Source organism: Bactrocera dorsalis, unplaced genomic scaffold (assembly GCF_023373825.1).
Source record: "Bactrocera dorsalis isolate Fly_Bdor unplaced genomic scaffold, ASM2337382v1 BdCtg162, whole genome shotgun sequence".
Lineage (NCBI taxonomy): Eukaryota > Metazoa > Arthropoda > Insecta > Diptera > Tephritidae > Bactrocera > Bactrocera dorsalis.
In genome coordinates, this window is record NW_026038213.1 from 32,745 (window position 1) to 50,000 (window position 17,256).

The 17,256-nt window shown below is 35.2% G+C and overlaps 1 protein-coding gene across 2 annotated transcripts; it reads left to right on the top strand.

Annotated features, from left to right (window-relative positions):
• Positions 1-4,710: 4,710 nt before the first annotated feature.
• On the top strand, positions 4,711-16,178 carry LOC105222773 (inositol polyphosphate-4-phosphatase type I A). 2 transcript variants are annotated; one of them, XM_011200238.4, is made up of 16 exons: positions 4,711-5,143; positions 8,154-8,358; positions 9,434-9,592; positions 9,655-9,948; positions 10,989-11,302; positions 11,367-11,505; positions 11,569-11,663; positions 11,725-11,825; positions 11,885-12,054; positions 12,853-13,036; positions 13,165-13,465; positions 13,537-14,593; positions 14,733-14,926; positions 14,987-15,201; positions 15,262-15,825; positions 15,901-16,178. In XM_011200238.4, the coding sequence occupies exons 2-16, from the start codon at positions 8,241-8,243 to the stop codon at positions 16,031-16,033; spliced, it is 4,038 nt and encodes a 1,345-aa protein (XP_011198540.2). In that variant the 5' UTR covers positions 4,711-5,143; positions 8,154-8,240; the 3' UTR covers positions 16,034-16,178. The 2 variants fall into 2 exon arrangements, with proteins under 2 accessions (XP_011198540.2, XP_029404740.2); XM_029548880.2 differs by having other exon boundaries at positions 11,367-11,663.
• The last annotated feature ends 1,078 nt before the right edge of the window (positions 16,179-17,256 follow it).

Below are 17,256 nucleotides of genomic sequence, written 5' to 3' on the forward strand. Positions count from 1 at the left end.
AATCTGAACAATCTGTTGCGAGATTGCAACATTGTCTTAGCCAATAATCTATGTCAAATTTCCTTGAGATAGCTTGTCAAATACAAAAGTTTTCCATTCTAAAACTTAACTTACCTAAACCGATAATTTGTATGGCAGCGTATGTGCTATAATATTCCAATTCCTTCGAAAATTCTTGCGGGACTGGTTGGGTAATATGTATATAGACTGACAGACAGATGGACATGGCTAAATCGACTGAGCTCGTCATGCTGTTACAACCTTGTGGTAAACTTAATATACCCTATTTAGGGTATAACAATACAGCAGGGTTTCTTATGCATGTGAAACATTCAACCAGATCAAAAGCAGGTGCGATTACATCAATACGAAACATACTATATATTTATACAATTATATTAAGTATGTACTTGCTGTGAGTGCGCACGTTTTATGTGCTTTACGTAGTCTGTTATGCTCCACTACTTATTTTATATGATTTATATGCAGAAGCCCAATACAGAAGTTGACAGAGACCAAGTCTCATCAAATTAGAGAGTGTCTGACGCAGGTTACTGAAGTTAGTAGACATTATATAAATGCCAAGAACAGACGGAACCGACACATTTTCGCGTTGTTTTGAATATTGCAATATTAAAAAAATATATTATACTCGTACGTACCGGGTTTCCAATAGGATTGGTATGATTTCTAAGTTCCTTTTCAGTCAATATTAATATGTCATGACCTGTAATTTTTTTGCATTGTTTTCAGTAATTATCATGGGTAGATACAGGGTTTGTGCGGAAAGTAATAGGACTGAGTCGTTTTAGAATAATGTATTGTACCAATCGTTACAATTCTTTAAAAACTTTTGGAATATGGAATAAGGCGTCATGGAAGGCATTCTCCGGAATAGCCTTGGATCCCCTTTCATCGGCTATTTCAGGCAAGGAAACAAAAGAAGTCCGGGGGCCCTCATGGGCTGTAGAGCGGCTGCTGTTCACAAGAAAGGCGGTGTGAACGGGGGCGTTGTTATGGTGCAACTTCCAATCGGCTGCGATGTTATGTCGGACCCGATTGACTCTTCATTTGAGTCTTTGGAGAACTTCCATCTAAAAGTTGGCGTTCGCGTTTATCCAGGAGGTGGACGATGCCTTTGACAATGAGTATCGTTTTCACTTTGGGTTTGCTCATTCTTCCGATGTTCATCAGCAACCTCTTCCCGGCCTGGTGCCACCGAAACACAACACTTCTTGCTGAAGTAATATCTGGGTAAGTCTGCTTGATCATATCAATCGTCTCTGTCGCAGATTTACCGAGCTTCACAGTCGGTACGCGTACGCTCCAAAGTACAGTCGCGGCGGAAGAAAATCAGTCCTCAAGAACAACATTTACAAATTATTCAATTTTTTTATGAAAGTATTAGTTCTGCAATAGCAACTTTTCGAAAGCTTTTGACAATTTATGGTATTACTATTGCTACCGTTCAGGGAAGTATTGCTGAAGACCGCAATTTAAGAATTGTGAGTCTGAGAAAGGATTTCGGCTTTCATCCGTATAAAATTGTTCTCACTCAATAACTAAAGCCAATGGCCCACCATAAACGTCGTAAATTTTCTGATTTTGCCTTGGAACAACTGGAAAATTTTTTAAGAGAATCATCTTCTCCGATGAGGCTCACTTTTATTTGAGTTGTGCGGTAAATAAACAAAACTGTCGATGCTGATGTAAAGAAAATCTGGTTCCAACAAAACGGGACTACGCGCCACACAGCACGGGCGACAACCGAATTGTTGCGAGAAAAGTTTGGAGACTCGATTATTTCAGGAACTCTTGAAGCTTTAGAAGTCAATTATGAACGTACTATTCATGGCATGCGACTTGATTTAGTGGAAAAATTATTCGAAAATTGGGTTCACCGAATTCGTTCCTGCAAAAGAGTCGTCGAGACCATTTAAATTGTACTACATATATTCAGAGATTGACTGATGTCCAGAGCATGCTGAAGTTATGGAGGCATCACTATGAAAGTATAACATCTGGAAACGAAAACCCGATTCTTCAATCTGAATGGTTCAAGGGCGCAAGTAGCCTATATGCAATGGCCTAGTCAATCCCCTGAGCCCAACCCGATTGAGAACTTGTGGAGTGACCTTAAAAGTAGATTGACAACCTTTTCATTTTAAAATAAGGGGCGATTTGCGGAAAACAAAAGTACTTTGGATGATACCCCATTGGGAACTTCCCAAAAATTTATTCAATCCTGTAACCTGAGCTTATATGATATTACATAGTATACACTCATATTTGTACCCATATATGTATGTACAATGTATGTATAATACATACACGTAAAAAAATGTGCCTATTTAGATAAACGTTTCGCCACTAATGCATACATATGTAGGTATGTCATAAAGCCAATTGACTCATGTTGCGTATACGCGTACGCGGCACTTAAGCGCGTTTCCACCCAACGGTAAAAATATCTTATTTGTAAGAGTGTGTACAAACACATACATACACATAAACATATTAAATACGTAACTACCTTGCGTTTGCTGTCGTCTGCTCACTTCGATGTTGTTCTATTTGATTTTGTTTCTCCTAGCGTATTTTCTCCCAGCCAGTCAACTTGCCACCTTGCCACACGACAACTTGTTGCTGTTACAATTGACATTGCGTCTGCATCCGTCACTGTGGCTGCTGCATTGATAATGAATTGCTTTCAAACACACTTACGTTTACGTTTCTTTCCGCGTGTGTCATTGTATGAGTGAGTACATATAGAATTGAGTGAGTATATGGAAATGTGGCTGACAGAAGTGTGTCTCAACTTAATACAGTTGAATTAATTTGAATTGAATTGCGTCAAATCATTGAGGCGGGACGCTCAGCGTGAGACGAAATTTCTGTTGATAAGTTGTTTGCAGAATTTCACTTACTGACGTCAGTCTAATCATTTGTTGGCCGCTGAATTGTTGATTGGAAAGTTAAATTAAATTTTTACGTCAACTAAGTCTCAGTGTACGCAGATTACAGCACTGTTTTGCACAATAATCCATGCCGAAATTCGTGGAGATTTCTTGTTAAATAGAAAAGCCTTCCACACAAAAACTTATAAAGGTCGTGCGCAAAATTTCAGGTCGATATTTCAAGCATTTTGGTTAATTTTTGGAACACCATTCGCTAGATTGTTGCACAGTTGACACGTCCTATTCAAAAACTCACGTCTCGTCCTCAGTGATGATGCGTTTGATGAATGTAGGCTCCTCGGCTACGTCAAGCATCTCTTTTGTGACGTCTACTCTACGTCTTTTTTGCAAGAGATTCTTGTCTTTTCGTTAGAGTCTTGCATTGACACGTTTCATATCCAGAACTTAACCAAAATACGTTTAGTCGATCCATACTCATAGTAAAAATCGTTAGAATCGAGGCATAAACTAATAGCTGTCAAACCACTTTAAATGATATATGAAAATCTAAGTAACTTCACATTTTAAATAGACCAGTCCGGGTCAAATTGGTAATTAAAATCAAATTTGGGAAAAGCTTTCGCTTTGAGGATCTTTTGTCGGATATACATAAGCCTGGATCGCTGAGGCAGATTAACGGTATTTGACACTTTTCAAATAAGTTCGCTTTTCGACGATTTCACTCTTCATTTATGGTGATAACGGTACATATTTCCCGTTGTTGATGGTTTGTTTTTTTTTATTTTCACACTATTTATTTTCGTTCAATAAGTTATTTTGCCCAATATCCAAAAAAACTTTAAAACAAACGGACTCGTTGAAACCAATATACATAGTATTTGGCATATGGCCGTCAGTTTAGTAATAAACTATACTGAGCCGAATAAAACTCTCATACTTACTAATCATACTTAATGGTACCTATGGATTGGATGCCTGTACGACTTCTAAAGCCAAATTTTCAATAAGAATCATCCCACAATTTGTGAGAATGTAGAGTTATAATTATCACATATGTATACCAGATCAATTTCTGCAGAGCGTTAAAGGATAGGAGTACTAGATTTAATCCAGTTATTTATCTCAATTTTTACTCAAGTAATGCATTTTACAAACAATAATTGTCAACTTCTTGACATACATATTTAACCCTACATACAAAAATCTCATTTATTTAGATGTTACAAAAAACCGTTGAAAGAACAAAATAAGAATACTCCAAGCAGCATATTCAGTGAGTATAAAGCAACCGCATTTTAAATACCCCCGCAAGTCAAATCATATGTTAATAACAGAGAGCTTACCAGTGCTCCCTTGAGTGATTTTAGACCAAATTGGCGAAACTACTCAAAACTAATAGGTTACACATACATACATACATATACGCCGGTTGTGTTAGTTTTTGTGCTTATTAATTGTATTGGAGTTTCGGGTAGTCCACAACTTGCTTGGTATATAAGACTTTTAAAAATTATTCCTATTTGTCTCTCTGTGGTTTTGAATTGTTATACCAGATGAGATACATTCAAAAATAAATTTTATTAGAAAAATTATGAATGAATTCGCATTGAAGAAATACATTCATATTAGATACTAACATTATTTATCTAATACCTGTAACTATAATTTTTCTTATATGCATGCAAGTGTGTAAAGAAAGTTGCAAATTTTATGAACAAAAACATAGCAGCTGATTGTAAATGTGATTTTTAAGATTCCATCAGTCTGGCAGGTATGGTACTGTCAGTATCACTGTCATTGTAAAATTTTATCAGTCGTCTATGAAATTTGTTGTTATTCGGTAATAATAATTTAATGCGGGTATTTGCTAATTCAATGAATAAATAAAAACACTACCTTAGCTGCATAGCTGCAGCTGGACATAATTAAAGCTACGGAAAAACATCCGCAAAAGGAAACCGTGTGCTGTGGAAAAAGGTTAATTGGAAATTGAAAGTTTTCGGGGTGAAAGTGTGTGTTGAAAATTTATCTTTCAAAAGTGAAAAATAATTTGCATACATTCCATAGCAGCCAAGTTTTAAAGAATTATTGTATATCAGTATAATTTGAATTCACCTAAATATCTGTTTATTTATCTAAGGAGTTATATCTTCACACAATTTATGGCGAATTTGCAATAATACAAAAGTTTTTGTCAAATTTACTTTGTAACACCCGAGTTACAGGTGAGTTTCCGATTGTGCTTACCTAATAAATCAATTATTTGCAAGGCTATTGCGAGTAGGAGGCAAATTTATGATGTAGACTTCATAAATGTATGTATGATTATAAATATGTAGCTTTCATCTCAACCTTTTTTATATAAACATCAGCTTAAGCATGTTCCATACTGCACCACTATTTGTGGTTTGCATGGGCATATTAACATTTTTGGATTTGTTAGAAGGCATAAGACCTAACAGTGCCACATCACTTACCGGTGATTACATTTCGTTGTCTGTTCCCATCAAATTGGTTCTATGTAGCCGCATAGTTTCAATAGATTTCGTATGCCATACCTCATTTTTGGAAATACAGCTTTTGGTCTTTCATATTCTACGCTTTCCTCGGTTGGTGTACACAATTTTTATTATTATTGAGAATACCAACAATTGAAGTCAACATTTATTTTTGTTATTGACATGCATATACATATACATATATTTGTACTGTTATTTTCCGGTACAAAGTTGGTTTGTATGTTCGTGTGTGTCCATAATACATACATATATTACATACTAAAAAAATTAAAGGTAAAATGTGATAACAGAATACGAGTATATTGTGCTCTTATTCGTATTTTCTACTGATAATCACTTATTTACTAATATATAAACAACACAAAGAAAGAGTAATAACACTAGAACTAAAAAAGATTAACCACTTATACTTAATTTCATATGCATTATTTGTTTTGAACGTTTAAAAGGTTGAAAACATCCACACGGTGGAAAACGATCAATCCAATTAAGTCACGTCGTAATGATCTTTGTCGGTTCAAAGATTTATATATTGAAACACATTTATTTTCCAGTAATTCACATATTGAAAATGTAATAAACATCTGTGGTTACACATTACTTTTAAAGTTTTTCGCTATGAATTGCACATCTGCTGTTTCTCTTGGATGAATGGTTTTATAAGTGGAGTAACTGTGCCAGTGACCAGACACCGCCCAGTGATCGGACACTACTCGCGTTTTGCATTTAAACTAAAAAACTGTTAGAACTGACACGTTTAGAAATAACTCAATTAAGCAGCCATCAATTTATAATGGTATGACAAACATAATTGTCTGATAATTGCAGTGCGGACTTTATTAAAGAAATTTAAGTTGGTGCAATTATCGCGAAGTGATAAAAAGATATATTTTTTTGGTAGTGACATAGTGATTTTTGGATCTTCTTTTTAGTCTGCAAATTGCGTATCGCTTCCCTCTTCAACTATCGGTATCTATCACATCCCACATGTGTTGAGGTCGATTGTAACGTTACGAGGTAGGTAGTCCGTTTTTCTCCACTGCGACAGGGCACTCCTTTTGTTCTTTTGCCTTTTCCGAAAACCAATGTTTTCGTTTGCAGCTTGAAATGCCTCACACACTAGTCTTATACCGAGTTGCTGTTGAGTGCTCTCAGAGAGCATTAGTGCTAGCCGAAAAAAAAAATAGTTCGGTGTGATTTCATCTTCTCAACGTGGAACCTTGCTTGTGTTTGTTGACGTGCGTTTTTTTTTTCTTCACAGAGGCAGGTGCGTATCTTGGCTGCAACTAGGATGTGATCCGAGTCGATGTTAGGAACTCCGAGCGTACGTACGCCTATAACACTGAGGACGTGTCTTCCGTCTATCACAACATGATCGATCTGGTTGGGGGCTTTTCGATCCGGAAACAGCCAGGTAGCTTGATGAATTTTCCTATGCTGAAATCTACTACTACAGATAATCATATTTCGGACCCCTGCAAAGTCGATCAGATGCTTTTCTTGCCAACCCTGGCGTTAAAGTTGCCAAGCACGATTTTGACATCGCGGCTAGGGCAGCTTTCATATAAGCGCTTGGATCATAGAAGACATCTTTGGTCACTTCGTCCTTAACTTCCGTCGGGACGTTGGCGCAAATCAGCAATATGTTGAAGAACTTCGCATTGATGCTGTTTTTGGCTAGTCGTTCATCCATCGGGGTGAACGCCAGTACTCGGCGACGGAGTCTATCTCCCTCCACGAATCCTACATCGAATTTGTTCTTCTTTATATGGCCACTGTAGTAAATGCCACAAGGACTCACTCGTCTTAGTCCTTGTCCCGTCCATTGCACTTTATGGTCGGCGGTAAAGTCAGCCTTTACTCTTACGAGGACATCAACCAGCTGGGCAGTGGCTCCTAAATCGAAATCCTTAGTACGTTTTCAGTGGTTGTCATCAAAAGGGTGGTCTCTCTTCCGAGGCTGTTTTCTTCTTTTCATTAGGGGTGTTTTTTAGATGGCGGGTCCCAAACACAGCGCACAACCCTGGAATGGAATATTTCGCATTCTCACTTTAGCTCGGCTTTAAACGGATGTTATTTGGTTGCCCAGAGGATACTTGGCCTAAGACCGCAAGTCGTGAGCTGCTTATGCCACATGCAAAAGAATCGTTCTGGCCACTCCCAAGGGAATGGCTCCGGGCTGCTTTATTTTTTTGAAGAGTACTAAAAACGAGGACATTGCTCCTTAAATGCGATGAGACTAAATTTGCTTATATGTATAGTACGAGTATGTCCAAAAATGGAAAACGTTATTTCACTGAAAGATTACAAAAATGTCTACCAAATATCATGAGAAAGGGATAGCAAAACAGTATTAATTGCTATTTTCCCTTTTATATTTAATTTTAAAAAAAGTGTTCGATTACTGGAGAAACTCTTCTTATTTAAAAAAAAAATATTAGCATTGTTTATAAAAACTGATGTGTTTGGTAGTCTTTAAAATAATTAATCGTTGATTTTTAATATTTCTGCATTAGTGTACCTGTAACTGGTATATAAAGTAGGAAAAAAGTCAGTCACTAGCACATTTACCCTACACATAGTACAACTCAATGCAATCAAAGATTTGTAAGGTGCCTTGAAAACTACATAAAACTTGGTGTATATTTTTTTATTAAATTAAGAGAAGTAATTTATGTTTTAAAATTTGTTTTCAAACATTTTTTTCTTTTTTTAGCCATCGAGCTATTACAAATAATAGCAAACTCCAAAGTTCCAAAATAACGGAGGCAAAAGGTGACTAAACCGTGAGATACCTGAAAATATGCGCTTCAATAAGCATGGTTTAGCGACTTTAGCCACAAACCCTACAGTAAAATTTGAAAAGGAAGGACTTTTGATAATAACGGAGCGTCAAGAGGGCTTTTTTCGTCGTGCAGATGGTAAGATAAAAAATTTCGCATGTTTGTGTTTATATAACCATATGTAAATGTATATACATATAAATATATACATGCATATGCATATGGTTTTAATTATTTCTTCTGTAAAAAGTGTATATCAAAAGTTTGGGATATGTTAACTATTGGTTAATAAGTATACATTTACATTTTGTAACCATTGGCCATATTTAAAAAAAATTTTAGCGCGAAAATTTAGTATTATTACAATGTGAAAAATCATGCCAATTTAAAATCCCTAAATACACAATTTATTTTATAGTAGGGGCAGGCAACAAATATTATCTAATTTTTCTCGCGTGGTTTAATTATGTATTTATTTTTAATAAAAGTGCATGGTATGTAAAAAATAAATATATAACTATTTACGTTAAAATTTGTGTAATATATAATTTTCTCTTTTTTGATGATTAAATATACATAAGAATGTGTACTATATACTCAATAATTGACTAAAAATGCAATTAATGTGTGTATTGTGTGCAAACAATAGTTCCTAAAGTATATTAACTAAATTTTGCGATCGTATTCGCTTCAAAATAGTTTAAAAAATGCTTGCATTATATAAATTATGTTCACTTTGTATTATATGGTATGCAATTTATATGTATGAAAATCATTTTTTCACATTATTTTAACCATATCATGTTTTTTTCTCATATTTAACAGGAGTAATACCAAATACCATACATAAACGAATACCTTTACACAAAACCATGTTATATCTTTTGTAACAAATGTAAAGATAGGTAAAGAATTTATTTTTATCACACCTAAAGCACAATACTAATCCGTAGCAAAGCATATAATATTCATAAATATGTTTATTCTAGTGCTGCACAGTTTAATCGATATATATACTTCTGCATTCTGTAAAATACTTACTCACTTTCACAAATTTTAATGGGAAATTTGGTTTCGGCTCCTCAAAATGTATAATTTCAATAAATAATCAATAAGACTTCACTATCCAAATTTAAAAATCTTTAAATTGCTTTAAACCCGATACTTTTAAGTAAACTTTTCGATGGTATATTTTCTTATTCATACTTTTTAGTAAATTACCCGCGTTGGTGTAAGTTACGAGGTAATTTGTTATTCTACCTAAAGGATCACGATGCTCAGTCACCACCAGCTGGTTTACTCGTGCTTGAAAACTGTCGACCATTGATACGAAATGAAGAGCGCGAATTTGATGGTTTCGCATTCATTTTAGGTAAGCATTATCAGAACTGAAGAAATACACTGTAATTATATTTATTTATTTTTTTTTTTTAGAATTCGAAGGCAGTCAACCGCAACGAATCTCTACACGTACGGCCAAAGAGCGCTTGGAGTGGGTGAAGTGCATTCAGTTAGCGTCCTATGCTTATTTAGATCGGCAAATTAAATATTTACAAGATCAAATTGCTATTAAAATGGGCAATCGCATCGAGAGTGGTGTGTCACCGGCGAGCACATTTACATCAGCCACCGATGCATTACTTTTGAATATGACAACCAATGGTGGAGGCGCTGCTGCACTGACAGTGCCAACAACAAAAAGTTCAGCATCGATCAAAGTGAAAGAAGGTGATCTTATACAATTTTAAGAAGTTTCAAATTGCCATAGATTAATTTTAAACTAGCATATGTATGAATATATATATATTTTTATTAAATTAATATTTTTAGTTTTTAATTTAAATTTAACAGTTATTTAGCAACATTTTAATATTAACCCCAGTATATAATAATGGTTTTTGTTTAAAAGCACGTAGTGCTAATTTTTTTACAGAGCAAATTCAGTTTAATTTCGCAATTAATAATTCAATTCGATTGTTTATTCTTGTGAAGTTTATTTTAACTTCACCAATTTAACCATATGCCAAGTTTTGTAGAAAATCTGAATACTTTTGAAATTATTAGATTAATTTGCTGAGCTATTTAACTTCATATAGTAAATACTTTCCGGTAGTTAGAAAAAATGTTTATTTTTCGCTTAGTCTCTTTCTATGATCTCTATAACCCTTTTTCCCTTAACTCGGCAAATATAGTTTTTTCTTGATATTCGAAAGAGACATATTTGTCGATTCAAACAAATTTTTCTTATTATCTCCTATAAAAATTGACAAATTTTCGAGAATTCGAAGACGTTTTTTTATGACAACTTGTGCATGTGAAATCTCTAGACATTTGGAATTTTAAAATTTCTGTTATATTGGTTATGGTTTAAATATACATATTGTACATTTTCATATGGATATATATTTTTTTGTAAATAGCTTACGTAACAACTAATGTGATACCAAAGTTTGCATTTTTTTATGAATTCTCACTGTATTTACATAAATATTTCCCTATTAGTACATAAATGTATGATAATTTTGAACTCAATGAAATAAAGTTAAAACGTTGACAGATAAAATGCATTAATATTCTTTATCTCTTTAAAATAAAACCCTGTTTTTAAATCCTAATTTACTATTTTAATGTCATTACTTAATCTCCTCTCTCCATTCATTAATATAAATAACCGAATCATATATAACCCTAACACTCTTTAACACACCTTAATTTTCTGTCATTCTTTCTCCAACTGTCAATTTTCGCTTCGTTTGTGCCCCATATAGACCTCAGCGAAATACCAATTTGTGAGTCTGCCTTATCCTGTGATAGTCTGCCGTGTGGCGATCACGGACGACTGCCGAATACACGCGTCGTCTGTTCATTACTTTCGGTTGGTAATACATGGCGTGATTTTGCGCGTACCGAAATCGTCGAACGCTCTGCGAATCCGCAATTCTTGTGCACTATGCGATTTAAACGAAGTGATGGCTTCTCAGCAGACACACTGTTGCGTTTTACAGTCTATGATGTACGCGAACGCTTGTCACACACCGCTGTGCCACTTGCCTACGCTGAAGTGGCTTTAGGTGTCATACAAGTGAGTTGCATATTTTCAATTGGATTTTGTTTGATAATAACAGTTGTTTTTACATGCTAACAAGGATGCTACTCGCTTTCGTATTCCACTGCGTTCGTTGGACGGTGAGGGTGGCTTTATAACGATCGCCTCTTGGGCTCCGGAGACAGATCGACAATCGCCACCACGTTCCACTACGCAGGTGTTCGAAGAGCACACGAAAGGTATGTACCGGTGTTTACTTATTCCCAATTTTATTCAATTATTACCAAATTTTTGTTCCCTAGGCCATCGACGTTCGCAGTCTCTGCCACCTAAATTGGGTGTGAAACTATTTGTACCTTTTCAAGGCCTTCTGCAAGTAGTATTCGCAAATCCTTTGGTGAGTTTTCTTATATTTTTATGTATGCGTATAGTGTAATTACATTCATATTCTGTTGCAGATTCACACATATCGTTTACACTCAGGTATGGGAGGCGACATCAGTGTCCACGAGACACTGCTCGAAAGCAAATACAGCTTTACAATACCTCAACAATTACTGTAAGAACAATCTATTTACGGCGTTATTAAAGTTATTAATATTTGCATCATATTCAAAGCTCTATATGGATATTGCGTGAAAAGGAATTGTTACAAGAAATCTCAGGTATGGGTGAATTAGGTGGCGAATGGCGACGACGCCAAATGGATCTACTTGATAAACATCTAAAATTACTGAAAGATTATTCGCAGGCGAAACAAAATCTACAGCAGATTACCAAGGAGGAAGGTGGGTTAATAACGCCGAAGACTCGGTAAAAATCTAACTAGTTCGTTACTTAACTGTGTATTTAAAGTAATATTGGACTAATTGGAATTATTGAAGTCATGGATCAAATATGACCCGGATTTTTTTGTTTTCTTAGATTGGTACAACTTTTTCATTGTTTGAAAATTGTAGTGTTGGCATCGAAAGATATATCTTATGTACAGGCTCAACACATTGTGGTTAATGTTTTGGGTATGAAAAGTGTCAATGCTAGACTCGTATCAAGCGATCTGAATATTTTGCCAAAACGTGAAAAAGATGCTGACAGCGTAGCTGAAGAACCCTTTATTCATCAAAGCATAGTTACCGGTGAACGTACGTTTATGAATATAACGTCGAAACTGTCCAAAAATCTAGCGAATGGTGCTTAAAAAATGAGCATAAAACGAAAAAAAAACAAAATCCGTTGAAGGTTCCGAAGAATATCCCAGCTGAGGCCGAGATTTTTATTAAAATAAGTGAAATTTTTTTTTTTTATCAGTCCGAGATAAATTTGATCATTGATAATATAAAATGTTTTTTCATCTATTTTCACGTGAATAATTAATACTTGATTTATACACTACTTAAGTAAAGGCAGATCTCTATTAAAAATATTCAAAATTTATTCCAATTTTTTTTAAGCTTATATTATGTTTTCTTAACAAATTTTTTAATTGTAAGAGTATTGTGCGTTAATACACATTACTGGTTTTTAAATTGGTGTTAAATTGTGTTGTTAAAAATTGGTAAATCTCTCTATATTCTCTCATACCATAGGTCCGTACTTCAAACGTTCTTCCGTAAAGACTGATGAATCGCTTGAATTTATACCAGTCAATTTGCATTTGCAACGAATGTGGGCACAAAATGACACCTTGAATCGATCTGGTGTTCTTGACATTATTACGGTTGGTGCATTTACACGCCATGCTGGAAAAGGACGTACTGGAGGACTTATAAAGTAAGTTTTATTTAATTTTTCTTATAAACAAAATAAGAAAATTAATTTTTGGGCTTAAATGGCTTAAAACTATAATCAATTTATATTTTAGTATGCCTATAACACTTTTAAAATATTTTATATTCAAGGTTATTACAAGAAACCAAAGATTCGCCATCGAAATTCGAACAGGGCAATGCATGCAAAGTTCAAGCCGCCAACGATGCCGTACAGGCTATAAAGCAGTTGCGTAAGGAGATCGTTGAAATAATGTCACAACTACTGTCACTTGCCAAGAGTAAAAACCCGAAAGGTATGATGCCTTTGTGCAATGAGATGATTACGAAAACCAAAACTTTACTGAATATATGGGAACCAAGTTTGGTAGAGGAGGCTTTCGCATTTGTTGAACAGCACCGTATCATTGAGGAACCTGACAACGTATTGATGGTAAATTTTTACCTTTGATCATTCAAATTTTATTTATTACAAAATAATAATAAAATTATATTTTTACATAGCCCATGTCACCATTTCGAAAAATCACTCAACAACTCTGCGCTCTAAATTTGAAATCGCCTGAACTGGAAGATTTTGCGACACCTATTGTCGCTCCACCAGACCTCTGGCCTCGCACTAAGACCCCCACAGGTTTCGCCGGTTGTGCTGGTCGCCCATTAGTACGCTCCAATAGCCTTTGTCTACGGCCGTCACCCTCGACGATGGACATAAATGCCATACATGCACTACATCGCACCGTAAAAAGTTACAACGAACAATTACGCAATCGGGCGGAAATCAAAAACATTGGAACTGGTGTTGGAAGTGATTCAGAAGCGGAAGCTACATTCCAATCTTTACCAGTACATCTGAATGACCCCACAACCGATATTACATTTACTGAAAGCCATTTTAGCACTGCAGATGGTTTAAATGCGAACATCAACACTGATGTTTCAACGCTTCAATTAATTGACCTAGACGATGTTGATATGGAACGGTTGAATAACGGAAGTCACATTCCCTCTTCGCATACATCTGTGCCACGCAATTTCGATACACAATATACAACGCACATAGATTCTGAGTTGGATGTAGATTATAATGCTACCGCACATCAACATGGCAGTTTTCTCGATACAAAAATTATGAGTTCTTCCCCATCGGCTAATTACTATCGACCCACAGAGGAGCCTGAGCCTCTCGATTTAACGCAATTAAACATTGAGGCAAGTGTTATGTGTCTCGTGAGTAAAATTAAGTTCCTCTGTGGACGTTGTGGTAGTCCAGCAATACGTCTGCGACATCCGAAGCCTAATATGAAACGAACGGGATTCCAACACTCTCCCGCACCGCCAGATCTTGTAGCTAGTCAAAATAATATTGGAGAAATCGAAGATAGTGGCATGGCTTCAGAAGCTAATGATGAGCAGGCGGGTGTTACCAATGGTAATGGGCTGAACTTAGACCTCACAAAAAATGTTGAAGCGCTGGAGCAAAGCAAAGAACAAGATCATCCATCTGTGACCAATATAGAAGGTATCGCGCCACCTAAAAAAGGAAACAAATTCACGGATGGTGAGTACTGTTCATATTCATATAATGAAACTTAATAATGGTTATCACTCCAATACTTAAAAGTATAAGGCATTGTCTTATCGATATCTAAACAAAAACGAAAATTAATTATTTTCCCTTTACTTTTAACTTTTTTCAGGTCTCGACTTGTCGCTTACCACAGATTGGGCTTCCGAGTTGCGCCCCTCGATGCGAAAATTACGACACGCCATGGATGGGTTACTGAAAACAGCGCGTCTAATGCATTCCGTGCAACGTCTACAGCAGGATATGAAACGCAATAGTATAAATTTAGAAATTATGTATCGGCGTGATGTGTGCTTTTCACAAGCGGTAAATTCTTTGCCTTCGAATAAAAAGTATTAAGCTAATTAAGTCATTTTTACATTGCAGTTGACCGCTCTCATTGCTGCACTAATGGCCAAACTATGGGGCACCGAGATAACCGAAAACTATATCAAGATACTCAGGGATTTAGGACCACTAGCATATTTCGAAGGTTTGCTTTCACTGTATGGCAACGAAACGGACATGTGGGGCGATATGTGCATCGCTATTGAGGATCTTTCTGCAGTGAATTTTACGCTAATGCGCAGTAATACAGAATGGTATGCGATTTTCATATAAAAATAATTCAACACTAAATTTTATTTACTTATTTTCGATAGCGATGTGCACACGCCGATGCCGATGCCACGAGTCACCGGTTCGAGGCAATCACTCAATGTTTTGCTACCCGTGCCAGAGCATGTGTATGCTGTGATGCCAATACAAGAGACGATCACCTTCAAATTAACACCGGTATTCTTCAATATCGGCATCAATGAAAAAGCAACATTAGCGGAAACATTGGGCCAAACACGTGAACAACACCGTTCGAATTGGGACAATTTTGTGCGTCTGAAACAGTATTATAGTCGTTATCGTAAGCTGCAACTCGTTACGCCAGATACACCAAGCAAGCATGAACCCCATCCCCCGGCAACGCAAGCACTCACTAACATACTCAATTTTATGGAGGATCAGTTGCGTTCAAATGTATCAAAGAATGTGAAAATTTTGCATTTAGCCGAAGATGCGTGTCGCCTAATGTCTGGCTTGCGTTTTACCTCATGTAAAAGTGCCAAAGACCGTACTGGCATGTCGGTGACGCTGGAACAGTGTCGAGTGCTCGTGCAAGAGTTTAATTTGCCAGCCAAAAGTGTACCCTATGTGCTGAGCACTATGCGCAGGTAAATATAAAATATTTTGCTGGTTTCGTTTAATTGAATAAATAGGCATTTCCAATGTTTTTTTATTTTGCGTAGCGATGGAACACGTATGGATAATGTCTTTAAAAATATTGATAAGCGCAAATATGCGTTCAATTTGCCACAGGTTTTTTCATTGCCAGCAATGTATCGACCACCAGCTGGCTCCTACGGCAAGGCAGAGACCTAAACGCATTAATGACATTTTAAATACTTGATAAAGCAAAAAGTAGTATCAAAGTCACCAAAGTAGGCAGCAAATTGTAATATCAGCATATATTAGGATTCACATATTTAAGTAAGAGCCTCTATTAACCTCATATTGTGGAATTTGACGTGATACAATTTATCAAGGGAGCCTCAAATGAAAAAATAAATTAATTGTTAAATTATTATGATAAAAATTGATAACAATACGCACATTTATCAATATAATTTAGTTTTAAGTTAAGTGAAATTAAGTTGATAGGAATGAAAGCATATTAGGTATTCCATTTAATTTACCACTTTTTGTCTCAAGAAATAAGTATGTTTGAAAGCGTTACTTTTAAAATGGTTTCTATAATTTTTATGACGAAAAGTTTAAAAAAAACTGTAAAATATCGTCTTGATTGGTGATATTCTCATCGGCTTGTTAATTCGTTACGTTATTCGTTAGACGATAACAGGTTATATTTCACGTCACCAATCTGGCAAGCTTTAAAATTCTGTAAGTTGTTGGCGCGTCAATCAGCTGTTCGAAATTTTTTTTAATTTGCAATTTATTTGCATCGTGGAATTTAAGAGTTTATTTTAACAAAATCTTACCTTCAAGTGAAGAAAAAATATTTGCTGTTGGAATAGGGTTCTAAGACTAAGTCTTTAAAAAGTGCTTTTACTATTTTAACTAATAATTTAAACTTTTATTAAGGCCCTTATGCGTTAACGTGAACTGAATGCTTATAAAAATTATCCTAAATCAATTATAAATGCAAATTTTTTAAACTGTTACATTAACTTTAACTGGAAACCTTACCATTGATTTTAATTCTTCTGAAAGAAAAAAATTTCTAAAAAGGAAAATTTTCAAAACAACACAATATTTATTATTTGATTGGCCACATGTCAATGATATTAATGTGTACAAAGCAGTAAAAAATTTAAGAATCTCTATAATGCTTATTGTTAGCCGTACTTAATTTTATTTCTCCACTAGTGACACAAAATTTAATCAAATGAGCTAAATAATTTTGTAAAATTTAAAATATTTTGTTTTGAGACTATTTTTGCAAGTTTTTAAACTTAAAAAAGTAAATTTGTTGTGAAAAAATTGAAGTTATATACATATTTGGGCAAGCACTTTTTGTGCCAATTAAATCTCTTTTTTTATACAATTCTTTTTAACACAATTCTATGAATACGATCTTTTATCAC